This window comes from Dromiciops gliroides, chromosome 2, assembly GCF_019393635.1.
Source record: "Dromiciops gliroides isolate mDroGli1 chromosome 2, mDroGli1.pri, whole genome shotgun sequence".
Lineage (NCBI taxonomy): Eukaryota > Metazoa > Chordata > Mammalia > Microbiotheria > Microbiotheriidae > Dromiciops > Dromiciops gliroides.
The window spans coordinates 136,747,108-136,766,952 of NC_057862.1; the positions used below are offsets into that span (position 1 = coordinate 136,747,108).

Here is a 19,845-nt window from a genome sequence, read left to right on the forward strand (position 1 = left end):
GGACTGTCTTTTGCCTTGCTTTGAACCCCCAGAATATAGCAGACACACAGCAGGTGCTTAATAAATATTCATTGACTGACCTCAACTATCAGAATAGCTTATCTAAAGAATAGGTCAACCATGTCACTCCAGTAGCTGCCAGTTACCTACGTGATGAAATATAATGTTCACTGTTTGATATTTAAAGCTCTTCACACCTGGCACCTTTGTACCTTTCTAGTAATGTTACTCCCCTCCATGCCCTCTATGATCCAGTTACATGCTAGCCTACTGCCTTACTGTTCCTTGCATATGACACATTTCCAGATCCCTTGCCCTTTCATGCTTGTTCCCCATACCTGGAATGCTCTTCCTCTTTATATCCTCTTCTGTCTTTCCTTGGCTTTCTTTTAGACTCAGCTCAATTCCTACTTTCTGCTTCCCACTGGGAAAGGAGGCCTTTTCTAGACTCCACTGCTAGTGCTTTCTTCTCTGAGATTAATTTCCATCTTCTCCATATATGTATGTGTCCTAGTGATTGACATGTGGTCTCTTCCAAGATAATATAAGTTCCTTGAGGGCAGAGACTATTTTTGCCTTTCTTTTTATTTCAGCATAGTAAGCACTTAATAAATGCCTTTTAAATTACTACTACTAATAATAATACAAGTGACATTTTAATACTTTATAGTTTTTGGTGGTCAATTTTTAAATACATCATCATGATATGTAATGGAATACCCCAGCAAAACATTTTCTACCATGACATTGTTTCTGCGGTTCTGATAGTCCATGAAAAGATGATTAGCTGTTATGCCTTCTTCTTCTTCTTTTTGCAGGGCAATGAGGGTCAAATGACTTGCCCAGGGTCACACAGCTAGCAACTGTCAAGTGTCTGAGACTGGATTTGAACTCAGGTCCTCCTGAATCCAGGGCCAGTGCTCTATCCACTGCACCACCTAGCTGCCCCAATGTCTTCTTAATTAGTATATAATTTCCTGGAGGACAAGGACTATTTGATTGTCTTTCTTTGTATCCCCAGACTTAGCACAGTACCTAGAACATAGTATATGCTTAATAAATCCTTGTTGATTGATTAGAGATAGCCTTTTAATGCTCAAGGTAGAGACTCATATCCTTCTTAAGAGGAAATTATGGTATTGATGTAGCTACTACTAATTTATAACTATATTTAGTACCAGTACTTGAAGGATTAACTCTCTATATATGCATTTGCTTTTTGTGTGTGTGTGTGGGGGGGGCAATGAGGGTTAAGTAACTTGCCCAAGGTCACACAGCTAGAAGTGTCTGAGGAGGGATTTGAACTCAGGTTCTCCTGAATTCAGGGCTGGTGCTTTATCCACTGTACCACCTAGCTGTCCCTATGTATTTGCTTTTAGTAGAATCGGGCCTTTTATTTCTCTTATGTATGTATGTATGTATGTATCTATTTATACGTATATGTACACACATAAATTATATATGTGTATGCATATAAATGTAGATACATTTACCTTATAAAGTACTTAAAATAAGATACCTAATTGATTGTCAGTCATTGGCTCTAATTTGTAGCTGAAAAGACTTTAAAGATAACCTAGCCCAATACTCTTCTTTTATAGATCAAGGAAAAGAAGTCTCAAAAAGGTTACGTAGTACAAAGCAAGTCAGGATTCAAACCCAAGACCTCTAACTATATAACTATTTCTTATTCTATTACATTATCATGACACCTGCTCCTCAGTAAATCATGGAGTAAAGTTTACTGTGTCAATTTTTTAGTTGAATAAACCAAGCCACCGAGAAGAAAACTGAACAGTTCATTTTTTCTTGCAACATCTTTTATGTAATCTTGAGTTTGACATTCTTTTATTTCCCTTGATGCTCTTTTCCCCAAGTGATTACAGTGGTAACTGGGGATACCTTTTGGTCCTCATGGTCAGGCTATAGGGTAGTGTAGCAGAGAGGATGTTGGCCAGACATGATGACACTATCATTCCTTTCCATGTCTGCCACCACCAAGAGCCCAGGAGGCTAAATTCAGACTTGTGGTTATGTCATCAGCTTACCATCAGCTCTCCTTATTTACATATATTTGAAGTACTCCATAACCATACATGCATTCTTTGGTAAGCAAACTCTTTATTAGTCAATTTAGAATCTTATTGGACAACATTCAGTATTGACCATTTATAATAGGTAAAATGACTGCTCTCTTTCTTATACCCCATCAGTACATGCTGTTCTATTAAAATTCATACTTGGAAAATGGTAAGATTCTAAAAGACGTTATTTCACCCATTAGGTTTGTTTTGGCCATATCTCTGGGAAGTGTAGTCATGTAATGACCAATACTTTAAAAAATTCTATGATATAAATTCTTGGCTCTAAATAAATATATACATACTCCATATGGGTGTCTCCTAATCCAGTTTCATACATCAGTATCACCAGCTTTAGAAATATTTGCTTACTAAAAGAAGATAATCATAACTTTTTTTAACTAATTAAAATCTAAATGAGTGCTGTAAATACCCCTGTTTTAGTAGACTGTTATCAGTAATGATGATAACTTTAGTTGAGTTTGGCGAGTCACATTACCGGTCTACATCAGGTTGGTTAGGAGCGCATGATGAGATTCTTGAGTACAAGGCAGTTATTTCACTTTGTTTATAAGCTAGCACAGCTCTACTGATAAGATTAAACTAATTTGGATTATAATATTCCCGAGAAATGTTAGTCTATTCTGCCACTACAAAGTCAACAGTGTAAAAGGTAAAATTAGATATAGTTTTTCATTCATATTTTTTTCAGTTGTGTCTGACTCTATGACCCCATTTTTTTTTCTTAGCAAAAATTCTGTAGTGGATTGCCATTTCCTTGTCCAGCTCATTTTACAGATCAAGAAACTGAGACAAACAGGGTTAAGTGACTTGCCCAGGGTCACATAGCCAGTATAGTTTAGAGTAACAATAGTACCAGTACTTTCCTACCTCTCTCAACCAGTTGACATTTTGTGCACCACTCAAATAAGTAGTACCTTGTGCCACCTCTTCCACAGGCTCTTCTGATCCCTTCAGCTGGAAGTGTTTTCTCTCTACTCTGATTGTAAAAAACTGAAGTGTGGTATGTAACACCATAAATACTATTAATATTAATATAAAAATTATTATTTGTAATTAAGTACATGCTAAACTTGATTTAAATCATAATTAGGTTTTAAGTTTTCCAGTATTTTTGGGGTTTATACTAGTTTTCCAGTTGGTTAGGATTATTTTGCTCAGAATTACCATTGCAATAATCAGTAAAATGAAATTGTTTTTGTTAATGGCATGATTTTTGTCTTATTAGTGAAATGTTAAATAGATATATTTTCATAAGGATGAACAAAACACAAGCAGAGAAATGGAAACCTTCTTATGTTGAATGAAATTTAAGCAAAATGAATCTATGTGTTTTGACTGCTATTGCTAAATTTTGATAAGGGCTCAAACAAAAGTAATCAAATAGGCCTATTCTTGTGAAATTATGGGCACAGTTATTAAACTGAATAATCTAAGGGATTTAGAAAATATCTTGTCTTAACTGAGACCAAGACCTTTTTTTTTTCTTACTCCCTACTTTCCAACACACAAAGTACTTATTTCCCTCTGCCTCCTCTCACAGAAGGTACTGCTGGCCATATTAGCAAGTAAACAAAATCCATTCTCATTCTGTGGCTTCTGATTTTTGGAAAACTAACCACCAACCACAATGGGTTGTTCTTATAGGATGTACATTCCTTCCTCCTGATTTCTTGCTTTGAATTGATGTCATATCTGATAATAAGGATGATGAAATCCCTTCTTTCCCAGAGAAGCCTATGACTATTCTACCTTGGAAGGAAAAGGGATTATCTCTCTCCTTTTTATAACAGTACTTCTTCCCCTCCCCTTAACCCCACTCTCAACGTCATAACTTCAATTACTCCCCCCCTCCATTTTCTTGGCATTGACCTGTAGTGTTCTAAGCAGTGAATAGGTTTGATTCATGTTCTACAGATTTCCTTACATGTCTAACTCAGCCAATTTTCACACACATTTATTAGGCCCTTGTGATGGCTTAGAAATCTAAGCCCACCTCTGTATGCATCATGGCTTACAGCCGGTATTGTGCACTGGATGGCCAAATTGGCATTCTCAAATATCCAACTTCATGTTTTGGGTTGTATTAAGTTTCCTTTCTAATTTATGTAAAGCAGTGAAATTCTTCTAGGGAGACTCACATGATGTTGTTAGGCACAGCTCTGTGGGAGAGGCAAGGAATGTATTATAGCAGTGGTAGGGTCAATAGCCGGTGCTAAGTTTGGAAAGAAATGCATTTTACTGGTTTGATGGAATTGCTTCATGGAATTAGGGGCCCATTAAACAAGCTGAGTTCTTGACCTTCAACTCCCTCATGCTGCTATAGAGGGATTGGATTGCAAACATGGTTTATATTACCTTAGACCAGTCCCCTGTTTTCCACTCATAGCAGCCTGTGTAGTCTTCACACTCCTCCTCTGCTTTTGGCCTTGTGGTCCGATCACATTTTCCTTGAGAATTGGTGCAGGTCACTGTTCTCCTCTGTGTTCCTATTCCACAGTCAGCAGAACACTGAAAAATACCATTTAGATATCACCATTATCCTCTACATTTTCTCTGTAAAAATAGCACAGTCAACTCACAGCTGCTCAACGATATACTCTTCAGTCTATATGTTATCCTCTCTCTTTAGAATTTCTTTCCTGATGCATTAAGATCATTAGAACTTTCACCATAGAAAGATGGAAACAGATTCAATCCAAATTATTCAGTTCTGATGCATGAGAGTCACTTTGGTGAAAAGATATGTTGGGAAAAGAGGGTATATCTAATGACTTAAGAAGAGGTTTGTTTGGAAATTATGTAAGTTGTCAGGTGTTTTTTTCCCATTATCATGAAGACTTAAGTAGAGGGGACATGCAAAATATGAATATTTGGGAATTTTAGATAATTTAAAATCTCCTTTCCTCATTGCTTTTCAACTTTGTAACTCTTTGTTTCATACTCTTTGGGAAAGTTACTAATGGTCAGAGAAAATGATTGGTTTGAACCAAGATTTGAACCTTCTATTCCCTGATGTAGGAATTAATAAATAGTAAAATGCTCATCAGGTAGGCAGCAGGTATTAGGAAGAAACTCAGGATGCTTATAGTACATAGATTAGTCCAGAATCCCAGAGGTATGTTGTCTTAGGGCTGAAAGAAATTTCCAGGGATCAGCTCATCCATTTTTATAGCCTCCTTGTAGGACTTCAACTCCATCTGAGGGAAATATCATGTTGAAAGGTAATTGATATGCAAGATATATAGGAAACATTAGGGGAACTATAAGCACTGATTAACTATCATTACTGTAACGATTGGAATGATGCCTCCTGCTGGGACTTACTGTAGAAAAGCTCTGCCATGAGGTGAAGGTCTCTGAGGGCAAGACAGAGACCTTCACCTCATGGCGGAGCTTTTCTACAGTAAGTCTCCAGCAGGTGGTGTCATTCCAATTGTTACATTTCCCATATCAAGTCAGCTAACTATGGTATTAAGGCAGAGTTGAAATCAGTGAAATTAAGATGTTTCTCCAAAGAAACTGAAACAATTAAGTGATAGAACTTGAATTAATACTAGTAGAGTTGTAAAATTACAAATTTGTAGAATCTTAGAAGTGGAAGAGACCTTCTAAAACTCAGATAGTCATTCCTGCTGAAATCTTTAATAGTTTGCTATCCAACATCTATTCGAATACTCATAGTGATGAAGAATTCATTAATTTACAAAGTTTCCCCATTACATTGTTGAATAATTCTAATTGTTCTGCAGCTTTTCCTTATATTGGGTTCAAATCTGACTCACTGTCACCTCTAACCAGTGGTTATAGTTCTGCTCTCTAGAGCAATATATGAAAGCCTTCTTCCATATGAGAGGCTTTTGTGTTTCCAGTAAGTTTTATCTTTTCTGGGTTAAAAAGTTTCCCATTTCCTCAACTGTTCCTCATTTATTTGTTCAACAGATATTTTTTGAGTGCCTTTAGACTTCTCATATGATCTGCTTTTCAGATTCATAACTCTCCCCTCTACTTTGGACATGCCAGAGTTTTATATTTGGAAGCTACTTATTTGCCTATACGCTCTTTATACGTTTCCTAATAATGTTACCTCAGCAAAGACACATCACTTTAGGAATTCTAAGTGTAGTTTCCCCTGAGAAAGTATGCCATTTTTAAGAATACCAACAGCTCAGCATCTGATATATTTCTTCAGTCCCAGATGATTTCTTAGAGTTGATTTGGAAACAGAAGAGAGGTCACACAATCCAGTGTTATAAAACTATTGTCAATAAATGGAATCCAGCTTATATAAACTGGGCCTGTTTTGGACCCTTTGTAAATTGGTCATTGAAATATCAAAATTAGGACAGCATTAAAATGAAGCTCCAGGGCAAATTTTCCCTCTCTAGTATATTGTTCACTTATGGGTTTATAGGGATGTTTCTTAACAAAGAGGTAGGTGAGGTTGGAGTAGAATTTGAATGATATATAAACTCTCAGATTACAAGATACAACACCTCCAGTGTCAAGTTCTCACCCTAAAATAGCAAAAAAAAAAAAAAAAAAAAGAAAAAGAAAAAACCCACAAAAACCTGAGAGGGTAATACTGAATAAAAAGAGAAGCTATTCTATGATGCTTTCTGAGCCTGCTGTCAGAAAGCATTCCATTAGATTGGGGGTGGGAGGGGACAAGAATGATACCAGGATGAGACATGATACACTAGCTGGACAAGACTCTGCTTGCTTGTTTAACTACCTTAAAAAAATAAAACCCAGACAGTTCTGACCTGGTAACCTTGTTAATAACTTGACTGACAAGTGTTTATGAGTTGGCAAGCAAACAGAGATGCTTTTAAATACCTAACAGGAAACATGGTCTAGAAAAACTGGGAAGATTTCCATTTGATTTGCTGTGTGTTGATGATTACTGTGACCTTCTCGAGGAAGTCATACCTCTGTAATTGACAGAAACATAACTCCTGGATATGATGGATCAGACTCCCTTCATGGGTCAAGAGGCTAGATTCTTCCATGTAGGCCTTTATAGTATAATCACATCTTAGAAAAGCTCAGAGGATTCTGAGTGGAATTCTTTCTTACTACCCAAAGTTCTATCAGATAACGTGGAGAATTTTATATGCTATATAAGCTCAGAATAAAAATAAAAATTATAATTTTTATTCCATTTCCATTCTTGACCAACTTACTCAAAAGTATAGACTAATATTTTGCAATATATACCAAGATATAGTTAAAATGGGTACATGATTTAGACATAAAAGGTGATGTAAGTAAATTAGGAAAGCATGGAAAATTTTACCTGTCATATTTATGGATAAGAAGACTGATCCAACCATTCTGGAGAACAATTTGTAACTATGCCCAAAGGGCTATAAGACTGCATACCCTTTGACCCAGTAATACCACTACTAGATCTATATCCCAAAGAGATCAAAGGAAAAGAAAAAGGAACTATATGTACAAAAATATTTATAGCAGTTCTATTTGTGGTAGCCAAGAATTGAAAATTTAGGGGATGCCCATCAATTGGGGAATGGCTGAATAAGTAGTGACATGATTATGATGAATACTATTATGTTATGAGAAATTATGAGTAAGAGGCTTTCAGAAAAGCATAGAAAGACTTATATGAACTGAAGTAAAATGAAGTGAGCAGGAGAACCTTGCATACAGTAACAGCAATATTGTAAGGATGATCAACTGTGAATGACTCAGCTCTTTTCAGCAATACAATGATTCAAGGCAATTCAAAGGACTTATGATGAAAAATGCTATCCACCTCCAGAGAAAGAACTGATGGAGTATGACTGCAGATCAAAGTGTACTTTTTAAACTTTATTTCTGATTTTTTTGGTCTATGTTTTCTTTTGCAACATGGCTACTATGGAAATATGTTTTGTATGACTACATATGTATAATCAATATCAAATTGCTTGCCTTCTCAAAGTGCAAGAGCAGGGAGGGAGAGAATTTGGAACTCAGAATTTAATAAAAATGAATGATAAAAATATTTTTACATGTAATTGAGGAATAAAATAAAATAAGAGAAAAAATCTATAAAACTGCCATATTTACTGGAAAATTTATATGAAAGATAGGCTCCATGAGTATAGAACAATCCCATAGGAGATAGGAGTTTTTTGTAATCAATAATTTGCCTGCAGATTTTTGGGTTTTAAAAAATGTTTTCTGGAGAAATCATCTTCTGCCTCTGTTTTGAAAGCCCAGTTATTTATTTGACTAAATTAATCAATGAGCATTTATATGCCTGACATTGTGCTAGTTGCTGGGATATAGAGTTAAAAGTAAAACAGTTGTTTTCCTTTGTGGAGCTTACATTCTATGAGGACAGGGCTGTGGAAACATCTATAGGCATGTCATATCCCAAATGAGTACAATATAAATACATTGCTTTGTTGGGTAAGGCAGCAGTGGGAGGGATCAATAAAAATTTTATGTAGAAAGTCTTTGCAATGAGTTTTGAAGGAAAAAAGGGATTCTAAGAAGCATAGAGGAGTTGGGAATACATTCAAAGTATAAGAAAAACCACTGGAAAGACAGGCAGGAGATGGCATGTCATGTCATGTGTGAGGAAGAGCATAAAGACTATATGGCTCAGCCACAGAGTATAGGAAAGGGAGTACTATTATATGATATGGTCAGAGTCAGGTTGGGAGGGCTCTGAAAGCTAAACAGAGGTATTTATATTTGATCCTAAAGGCAATAGGGATCCATTAGAGTTCATGAGGTAGGGAGGGACATGATAAGACCTTCACTTTAGCAGCTGTAAGGAAGATGGATTGAAGTGGGGTGAGCCTGGAGGCAAGGAGATCAATTAAGAGGTTGTTGAAGTTCAGGCAAGAGATAATGAGGACCTAGATTATGGTGGTGGCCACAGAGAACGGGTGTGGCTGTAAAAATGACAAAACTTAGCAACTAATTGGATATGTGAAGAAAAGAGAGTAGAGACTAGAGGATAATACTGAGCTTGCAAGCCTAAGTGATAAGAGGAATTGTTATGCAAAGAACAGAAGTAAAAATAGGGAAGTTTGGTAGAGGGCTCTGTTTGAGGAGAAAAATAATGAATTCTAATTAGAACATGGTGAGTTTGAGATGCCAATGGGATATCATTTAGAATGTCTAACAGGCAGTTGGATTTACACAACTGCTCAGGAGAAATACTAGGGATATGTATCTATATCTATTTCCATATATCAGAGTCATTTATATAGAGATAATTAGATCCATGGGAGCTAATGAAATTACCAAGTGAAGGAAAGAAGGCATAGGACTAAGTCTTGGGGTATATTCACAGTTAGGGGGCATGATACAGATGATGACCTAGCATGAGACTGAGGAGTGGTCAGTGATGTGGGAGGAGAACACAGAGACTGAGAGAGACACAGAGAGAGAGAAGCATCATGAAAATTCAGAAAAGGGAGAGTAGCCAGTAGCAGAAGACAATTTAGTGTCAAATACTGCAGAAAGGACAAAAATGATGGAGACAGGAAAAGATGTGGCAATTAAGACACCATTGGTAACTTTGAAGAGAACATTTTCATTTGAATGATGAGGTCAAAAGTCAGCTTACAGAGAATTGAGGAGTGCCTTGCCGGCAGTGGAGGCAATGAGTACAGCTCTTTCTGGTAATTTGGTTGTGAAACTGAATAAAGATATAGAGTGACAGCTTGAGGGGGATCATATGGTCTTGTGAGGATTTTTAATATGGGAAGTTTTGGTATTACAGAAGGAACTAATATAAAGGGGGAGATTGAATGAGTGTTAGAGAGAGGAGATCATTGTGCGGGCAGACTTCAAGAGAAGATGGAAGAGGGTAGGATTAAGGGTAAAATGCAGAGAGCTTGGCCTTGGCAAGGAAAAATGCCTCCTCTTCATCAGAGATTGAAATAATGGAGGGGGAAATGGTGAGTGATATTAAGGGCTTTTGAGATGTAGAAAAAGAGGAGAAAATGAGATTATGAGCAATGGTTTGTATTTTCTCAGTAAAGAATGAATCATTGTTCTCAGTTGAGAGGGTAAGGGAAGGGGTCATGTGGAATGCTTGAGAAGAGCAGGTTTGAAACAACCTCTGTAGTGAGTGATAGAGAATTGATTGAGGAATAATAAAAGAATCACCTTGCCATGGTGAGGGCCCAGTTGAGATTAGCTGTGAATTTGTAGTGGACCTGGTCAATTCAGTGATATGACATGCCCTAGTTCTATTCAGCAGCTGGTGAGTAAGAGTAGAGCTGCTAGATGATGGGAGTGATCAAGGCTTCCAGTTTGGCAAGGGACAAACACTGACTATATAAGGGGGCAAGTATAGAGGACAGCGGAGAGTTAACTATAGGGTGAAGACTAGGAAGAGAAGAATATGAGTTAGACAAAGGTGATGTACTGGGAGACTACTGAGGGATGAAAGGTGTGGGTGAAGTTGAAAAATAGGTTGAGAAGGATTAAGGCACAGCGAGAAGTAGATTGATATGATAGGAGGTTACAATGTTGATTAAAGATGGCTTATTCCAGCATTTTTAGAAAAGTTTCTGTAATATGCTGAGATGCTTGTAAAGTCAAACTCTATATCAGAGTCAGGTGTGTGTTTGATTTGGTATGTGTGCTGGTGGCTAAAAAGACCACAGAATGAAAATTACTAGGTCTCCCTAGACTTAGCTAAAGAAGGTATAATCAAAAGGTATGGGGAGGGAGGGGAATCTTAGACCAGTTATATTCAATAAATCCCTACTCTGACATTTATGGGCTGTGTGACTGTGAACAGTTTTTCAGCTGTGAAATGAGGGTACTTGCACAACCACCCTCCCTGGGCTATGAGGAAAGAGCTTTGTAAACCTTTAAAGTGCTATTTAACCGTGAACTTTTATTAAGTAAAAAATACCATAAAGAGGCAGTCAGAAGGCTTCTTCTGATGGGCCATCATGCAGGCTCAAACCACTTATAAAGAGAAACACTATGACTATTTTTCTTCTGTTTTCTTATACCTTATGAATAGGACACTAGAGAGGAATTATTGTCTCTTTTCCTTTTGCTTCTTTTTTGTATAGTCTTAGAGAAAGAGAGAGATTAGAGAAGTTAAGTTGAAAGAAAGCTAAGCACCATTAGCTCAGGGCTAATAAAAGTAAAACAAACAAACCCAAAATGGTCAGTAGGAGAGAGTTAAAGCCACTGACTGCAAAAGGGCCTTGTCTCTCTTGGGAAGTAAAAAATCTGTGGTTTTTGATCGAAAGTTAAGGGGGAAATAGAAAAAACAAAACAAAACACATTCCAAACAAATTTGTACGTACCAAGGGTTAGACTGAACTGTGAGTGAAATAAACATTAGTGAGAGAGGCACCAAATTGTACCTAAATGCTGACTTAAATCAACTGTAATTGTGAACCATTTTCAAGTGTAGCATTCTTTTTATATGCTTGCATACATATATATATATATATATATATGCATATATATTTTATGATGAGCAGCTAGATTTTCAGTACAAAAAAGACATAAGTAGACTATGTTTGGACTACAGACAATGGATTAAATAAGGTACTACTACTTAGTTGATGATGGCCCAACTTATATTTCAGAGTACCTAGGAGGATGTTGAGTTTGCAAAACTGAACAGATAAAGCAACAGAACCAAATATTCTACTTTATTGCTTTTCCTAAAATATCATGATGAGTTACTTTTAACTTAAAAGGTAACTGGGGAATATATTTATTGTAAGAAAGTAAGAATATTGTACACTGGAGAGGGCACCTAGGTAGTGCAGTAGATAGAGTACCGGCCCTGGAGTCAGGAGGACCTGAGTGCAAATCTGGCCTCAGACACTTAACACTTACTTACTAGCTGTGTGACCCTGGGCAAGTCAGTTAACCCCAATTGCCTCACCAAAAAAAAAAGAAAGAAAGAAAGAAAGAAAGAATATTGTACACTGGAAAAGGTTTCTTTAGCCTCAATCTCATCTCCTGAACAGTCAGAACAGGGTCACCTTTTGCAAGTTCTTCTCTGTCCTTTCGTTCATTAAAAATAGGCTGAGTACTTTTTTTGTTCCATCCAAAATAATTCCAACTGTTTGGCAAAAAAAAAAAAAAAAAAAAAAGAACCTTAAAAATATTTTCCACACTGAAGACTGTCTTGGATTTAGCTTTTTTGAAAAAAAAAAAATAAAGTACTTTTGATGGAGGAGTAGAGTTTGCACTTTATTCAACTATTTTTTTGTTTTATAGCCAAAAAATCAAAATCATTAATGTAAAGTGTAGCTTTTGAATACAATATAAGCAATGATAAAATGGTATTTCCAGAATCAGTATTCAGGGTTTAAACTTGAGACATAATTGATCTCTTTCCAGGATTTTTTTTAATAGCCATACAATTTGTAGTTCTGACTTACACACTGGAAAGCTGACCCTCCTAACTTGCTGTAATATAAAAATAGTGCCATAGGACATAAGAACAATCTTCTAAACCAAATTTCTCAGAGTGATTCTCTTTAAGTTTATATACATAAAGAAAATAAGAATCAAATGTAAACTTTCCTAATATCTTAGACATCAAAATCAAGGGTCAAACCTTTTTGCAATTTAAAAAGAATCTCGAATGTTTGAGTTAGAAGGGCCTCTTCAAGTGCGAGAAATAATTATTTGTATTCAATATCTTGGTGATTCAGTGCTGACTTTCCCCATTCCAGAGTCCTTCTTGATAAGATAAAGTTGACTCTCCTTATTCCTGGTCAGAGCTATAAACTTCTAGGGCCATAAACCCCCAGGAATTTGGTCTGGGGTGAAGATTCCCATTGTGTCCTGCTAAGGAGACAGACCTTTTGTTTAGATAGAAAGGCGTCTCCTCTGATTCAGCTTCTCTTTTTAAGGAGGATATGCATTCTCTGAACAGCTCAAGGTTGGGGGTCATCTGGTATTAGCTCTTCCTTCATTTTAATATAGCTTACCTCCAAATTAAGTTGACCAATCAAAGGTAATTAGGTATCCCTCAGGATCACTTCCTCTTTGAAGGGCATGTAATTTGTGACCCAGCCACCATTAGGTGTCTTTGGGCTGAGAGAGACAGCCATTGATCATCCTTTTAATAATAACCTGCTGCCCTATCAATAAAATGATCAAATTACCCAGAAACTCTCTCATATTTTTAGTCATCACACAGGGTTTCTTAACTCTTTGTGTCATGAACTCTCTGTGAACCGATGAAACCTCTTCTTAGAATAATGTCTTTACGTGCATACATAAAAAAAATATTTAAGTTCACAACAGAAAGCAATTATATTAAAGACCAGGTTCACAGACACCTCCCCCCTGCCCAGGTCAAGAACCTTTATTTCAGTTCTGTACTCTCATTTTATAGATGAGGAAACTGAACCCCGCAGAGGTTAAAGTAATTTGCTCAAGGTTTTAAAAGCTGGACTAAAACTCCTGATTTTTAATTCACAGGCTACTTGTCCTTTCTAATCATTCAACAACCATTTATTAAATACTTAATATTTCCCAAGTCATGGTGCTAATCACTGGGGATACAACAGACAAGAAACTATGTAGCATAATACACAATAATATAATTACTATATAACAGTATGGTACCTAGCACTATGAGCACCAGATTATTTAAAGCATATCTGACAGTGGTAATGATGATGAAAGAAGAGAAGAATGAAGAATTAAATAGATCTGAAATAATAAAAAGAAACTTGATAGCCTGAAAAAAGTTTCTTTTAATATTATTGGATAGAAGTCTGAATAGTTTTTTGCACATTCTGGCTACATTTATTGAGTTCTCAGAAGGTACATGGTATGCCGTTTTAGGTTCTTTAGTTCCTATCGTGAGATCACTCCTTTCTATAGACTCAAGGAATGGAACATTGGAGAGTATCATTAGACTCTGCTATTCTTGGTTTTTGTCACCAATCACTTTCAGAAATTGATAATGTCTTTTAAGTATTCTTTACCACATTGCCTTTAATAGTGTACCTATGCCATAGAAATATTGCAAAAATTATGGAACTATTAATTGTAATCCTTAGAAACTGATAAAAATGTAGAATATTTTTTATTTTCATATAAATAGTGATGCCAGATTTTAAAGCATTGTCATGAAGGACAAAACCCGAGGAAAGTTTTAAGTTGAAGTGACATAATTTTCAGCATTTAGGACTTCAAGATTCTTTACACAATTCCTTGTTTCCAAAACCATTTGTTTTTAGTTTGTATAAAGAAATTAAATTAAAGATCCTCTTCCAATGACAAAGGAGTAATTATTCATTTAGACTCTAACACCTCTACTTTATTGGTACTATGTATGACACAGGGGCAGCTACATGGCACAGTGGATAGAGTATCAGGCTTGGAATCAGGAAGACCTGAGCTCAAATCCAGTCTCAGGCACTTGCTAGCTGTGCAGTCCTGGGTAAGTTACTTAACCCTCTTTGCCTCAATTTCCTTATCTGTAAAATGAACTAGAGAAGGAAATGGTAAATCATTCCAATATCTTTGCCAAGAAAACCCTAAATGGGGTTGGACATGATTGAAACAACTGAAGAACAATAGAAACAATATGACACAGGGGTAAAGAAGAAGGGAGAATAGAGGGTGTTGGGAATTATATGTTGGGTAATGGCTAGACTGCTAAATAGCTCAGATTTAGCTTTGGCCAGATCTATTGCCTGATTTTTTTTTTTTGGTGGGGCAATTGGGGTCAAGTGACTTGCCTAAGGTCACACAGCTAGTAAGTGTTAAGTGTTTGAGGTCGGATTTGAACTCAGGTCTTCCTGAATCCAGGGCCAGTGCTCTATCCACTGCGCCACCTAGCTGCGCCCCTATTGCCCGATTTTTAATTCAATTAGGACATCTTGCTTACAAGAAATAGCTAACTAGTTTTGTTACTTTAATTAAAGGAGTCAAGTACCTACCTTGGACCACTCAGATGCCTCCCAGATAGAAAGGCAATCACGGCCTTCACAACTTTGAACTGTTGTTGGTTTGTGACTGAGGCAGTAGAGATCGCGAGTGTTGACATAGGTACCATTCTGCAGTTGATAAACACAAGTCACCTCCCGGTGCTGAATTCCCTTCTCACAGGTTGCTGAGCAGGGACTCCAGTGCCCTGTCATCCACCTGCACAGAGAAAAAGACAAACAATATGAGAGATTGAGGGTTGCCAGGTGTGCTCTGGGGTCCTTCCAAATGGTATTGAAAGAAGCATGGGGGATTGGATATAGTAAATGCAGATCGACCTTTAGAATCTTCCTTAGACACACACAGTCCTTGGTGAGATTTAATTGATCAGGTGTTTAATATGGGTTTTATGGATTTGCTCACTTCCCTAATATTTACATGAGCTAAATTTTGGCATTAATTGGCATAAATTGTGGAGCGGTGGAGGTGAAAGAGGAGAATCAGCAATAAGCAGCTTGCTGAGGCAAATAAACTGAATTTAATCCCTTATAGGCCTAATAGGCCATCTGGTCCAAAGCTCCTAATACAGGAATCCCTTTCCTTACTTCTTTTTAAAAAAACAAAAAAACCCCACAAACTTCTTGGGGCAGCTAGGTGGTGCAGTGGATAAAGCACTGGACCTGGATTCAGGAGGACCTGAGTTCAAATCTGGTCTCAGACACTTGACACTTACTAGCTGTGTGACCTTGGGCAAGTCACTTGACCCTCATTGCCCCCCACACAAAAAATAAGATAAAATAAAAATAACTTCTTGACAGATGGCCATCTGTTTGAGTACTTCTAGTGGCGGGCAATTCACTAGTTTGCAAAGCAGCTCATTTTATTCTTGGATAGCTCTAACTTTAATCACATTTTTCTTCATATTGAGCCAAAATATGCTCTTCTATAAGTTCCACCTATTTCTGTCTTAGGTCAAATGGGATAAGAAATGGACCTGTGATTTTATTATTTTAGGGAATGCCTGCATGAGGATATCTCCTCTACTAATAATACAGGCTGGCATCTTCAAAGGACTCTATTATGATTACACGACTTGTCTGGGTCAGAGGGAGAATTTGAACTGAGGACTTCCTGGCTTTGAGGATGTCACATCGCCTCTCTGCTGGCTCAGTACAGAATAAATTTACTCATATGACAACCCTTGAATAGACAGACATTACATGCTTTCCCTTCCTCAGGTTTTCTATTTTTCAGTATTGTCCCCAGTCCCTTTCATTGTGGATCTCCACATCTGGATTAGAAGAGGCCTGAGAGGCCTTTTTTGTTAAATTCATCTGTACAGAGGAATGCCTTCCACAATATACCTAAAGGTGGTCATCTCACCTTTGTTTGAAGACTTGAGTGAGGAGAGCCCAGGCAATTCAGCCCACTTTTAGACAGCTCTAAACGTCAGCAAATTTATAACTGCCTCTCTGTAACTTCTCCCCATTGTTCCTTGCTCTGTGCTCTTCAAAGCAGAAAATATCTAACACCTCTTCCATATGATAATCCTTTAAATATCTGATCATTATGAGATGGATAATTTCATAGCAGAAATTAGCCTGTGCCTTCCTATCCCAGTAGAATAAATGCTTAAGTTCTTCTTGGCTAAAGACTTAAGAGTTCCTTTGACCTCAGGAGGTGTGATCTTAAGGTTCTTTACCATCCTTCCCAGAAGAATCTTTAGCTTATCAATGGCCTTCCTTAAAACATGGCATCCAGAATGAACACAGAACTCTAGATAGGTTTTTAGTAGAACAGAGTACAGCAGAATTATCACTTCCCTTATTGTGTACTTTTTGCCTCTTTTAATATAGCCCTCCAGAGTATTCGTTTTTTTTGGCTATCATGTCTAATATTGAGCTTGCAGTCCACTAAACCCTCCAGATATTTATATTTCAAATTACTTTAAATTACATAAAGTCTAATCCACTTGTGGAAAAAGGAAAACTATGCCTAGTATCATGCCTTGCCAAAAAATGAGGCACCGAGTAAATGAAAACTCTTGAAGAAGTCAAAGGATGATAAGTCAAATACTTTGTGCTTAAATTGTACAAAGCAAAGCATTTTGGAAGTAGATAAAACAGTGTAACAAGCATTAATTGAGGGGAAAGAAAATAGAAAGGATCTAATACAGGTTAATAAGCAAGATATTGAAAGGGAAACAGTAAGATAGCACTGTGTAGCATCAAGAGACCTTGAGGGCCTGGTGCTGCTAAAGCAATAAACAAAGCTCTAAGAACAGCCAAGAAATGAAAGGAAGAATGTTTCTTGAAACAGAAATTGAAAAAAGAGGGGAGAAAAGTACTTAAAATCATAGAATTTTAGAGCTGTAAAGTAATCTTAGAGGCTCCCCAATCTAGTTCCTTCATTTTACAGATGAGGAAACTGAGCCCCTTCCCAATGGGTGACATAACTTGCCTAAGATCATATAGAAATGAGAGCCTGAAACATTATTGAAAGGTGAAGATACATCACTTTGAAGAGCTTCTGGGGCCATATTAGCTTTTTCTCTTTAAAACTCTATATTCACAAAAGCTTATTTTTCATAATTTCCAAATTCCAGAATTTTTTGAAAAACAATAAAATTGGATATTTCAGAAGAAATTTATTTTTAGTACTAAATCCAAATTTTATTAGTCATAGCAGAAATAATATCAATTGTTTCTTATATGACATAATTGCAAAGTTCCACTTAAACTTTGGTACCCAGAATAGAATACAATATTATTTCCGGGATCTGATCAGTACAGAGTATATAGTGCGACACTGTTAGCTCCCTTAATGTTGCAGATATACTTCTATTAATATAGTCTAAGATTACATTTTGTTTAGCAGCTATTACCAGACATTTACAATTTTGTGGTTAACTAAAATATATCTAGGTTTATTTCCCCTACGTGACTTGTGGTCAAAGATGTATCCTCTCTATTCTGTATTTGTACAGTTGACTTTTTGAACCTATGTGACAAGACCTTATATTTATAACTACTAAATTTAATCTTATTGGTTTTTGTACATAATTTCAGGCTGTTAAGGCAATTTTTAAAAATATGAATTTAATTGAATAAAACTTTGACAACAAAAGGCAGCATTGAAAGGGAGGTGAATACTAAGAGAAATTTATTTCTACTCATACTACAGATTAGGAGAGCCAGAGAGTTGGTATTTTGTAATCTGTTATAATAGTAAATCTGTCCCAAACATAAAAAAATTAGATTTCTTGGATCAGGATATGTGTAAAATGGGGTACTGGAAGATATAAAGTTTAATTTTATGTGCTCTGCATGTTATATTCTCTTCTATAAAAATAATTTTAAAATTTTAGGAGTTAAATTTATCTTCTTGAAATAGTTTTCTTTTCCATAACTAGCATTTACTCAGTACATTCCCAGAAAAAAAATCTTCTTGGCCTTTTGGATATCAGGTCATCATCTTCAACCTTATTAATAATAATTATTATTATTATTGTCATTTCACAGTTGTATAATGTAGTGCCTTTTACTCCTTTGAGAAGGAGGGGTTTTACATAGTATGACATGATGGAAAGTAATCCTCCCATCATTGCTTCCTGACTTCCAGTAAAAGGAACTTTTAATCCTTTATAATTTCCCTCGTCCTTGCTGCCCATAACCTCATAAAGGAATAGGACATAGCCAAAAACATTTGTAGATATATGTTAAACCTATTTATGGCTGTGCTCACTGAGCTAATCTCTGCCAATTCTGCTCTAATGTACCCTACTGGAACGATGAATAGGAACTATTTCTGCACTCCTCTCTTTGAACTCCAGAAAAGCAAGGCCTTTTTGAGATTGTCTGAACCTCGCTAATTGCTTCACAACAGCCAGAGGAATTTAACAAATAGTATTAGTTTGATTTTTGTCATTACTTTACCCATACCTTGTCATTCTGGCTTTATAAACACACCCCATTGCTATCAGTTCAGTACTTCAGTACTGGTATTTGGCAGACATTGTTTGTCTTTTACCTTGGGGAGTAGTCATAGCTGTTGGTACTTTACCCTATGGAAAAACCACTTGTACAACTGAATATGAAGACAATTAAAAGGTACGTTAAACAGCCAGATGATATTTTGGCCCAGAATGACTGAGATAAGACTCCCTTGTATAAGATAAACTCAAGCAACATCTACCAAGGTGTTTCCTTCAGTTGGTCAGTGTGTTATAGTCTTATTAATTATATAATTTCCTGGATAAAGATAAGAGTTGGTAATGGTATAGGCTCACACAAACATACTATCTACCTTTTTAGTAAAATGGAATTCATTTCCATTGGAATTTGTGAGGGTGATCATCTAAATAATAGCAACTACTCACATTTCTACAATGTTTTACAAAATGCTTTCTGCTCAACATTCTTGTGATGCAAGCTGGTACACATTTTATAGATGAGAAAACCAAGATTCAATGACTTACTCAATTTCACACAGCTAATAAATGTGAGAGACAGGACAAGAACCTGCATCTCCTAAGGTGATGTAGGTATGATGTAACAAAATCTATGTGCTAGCAGGTATTCCCTAACACCCTAAGGTTACTAAATATTTTAATTAAAATTAATTTAGTAAAATGACTAAAATGTTCATACCCTTTTACCCAAAGAGTCCACTGCTGGGCATGTACTCCAAAGGGTACATTCACAAAAAAAAATGCTTTGTGTATTCCAAAATATTGCACCATTCTTTTGTGAGAGGAAACAACTGGAAGCAAAGAAGATACCCATCAATTGGATAATGGCTAAATGAATTGTGGCACCTGGATGTAATGGAATATTAGTAT

General features: G+C 36.4%; 1 protein-coding gene across 1 annotated transcript in view; it reads right to left on the reverse strand.

The window, feature by feature from the left end:
• Positions 1-19,845, reverse strand: part of ADAMTS17 (ADAM metallopeptidase with thrombospondin type 1 motif 17) — a 502,569-nt gene that overhangs the window by 21,238 nt on the left and 461,486 nt on the right. The window contains 2 exon segments of the mRNA XM_043985378.1: positions 4,461-4,613; positions 15,020-15,224. Coding sequence (XP_043841313.1) covers positions 4,461-4,613; positions 15,020-15,224 — 358 coding nt within the window.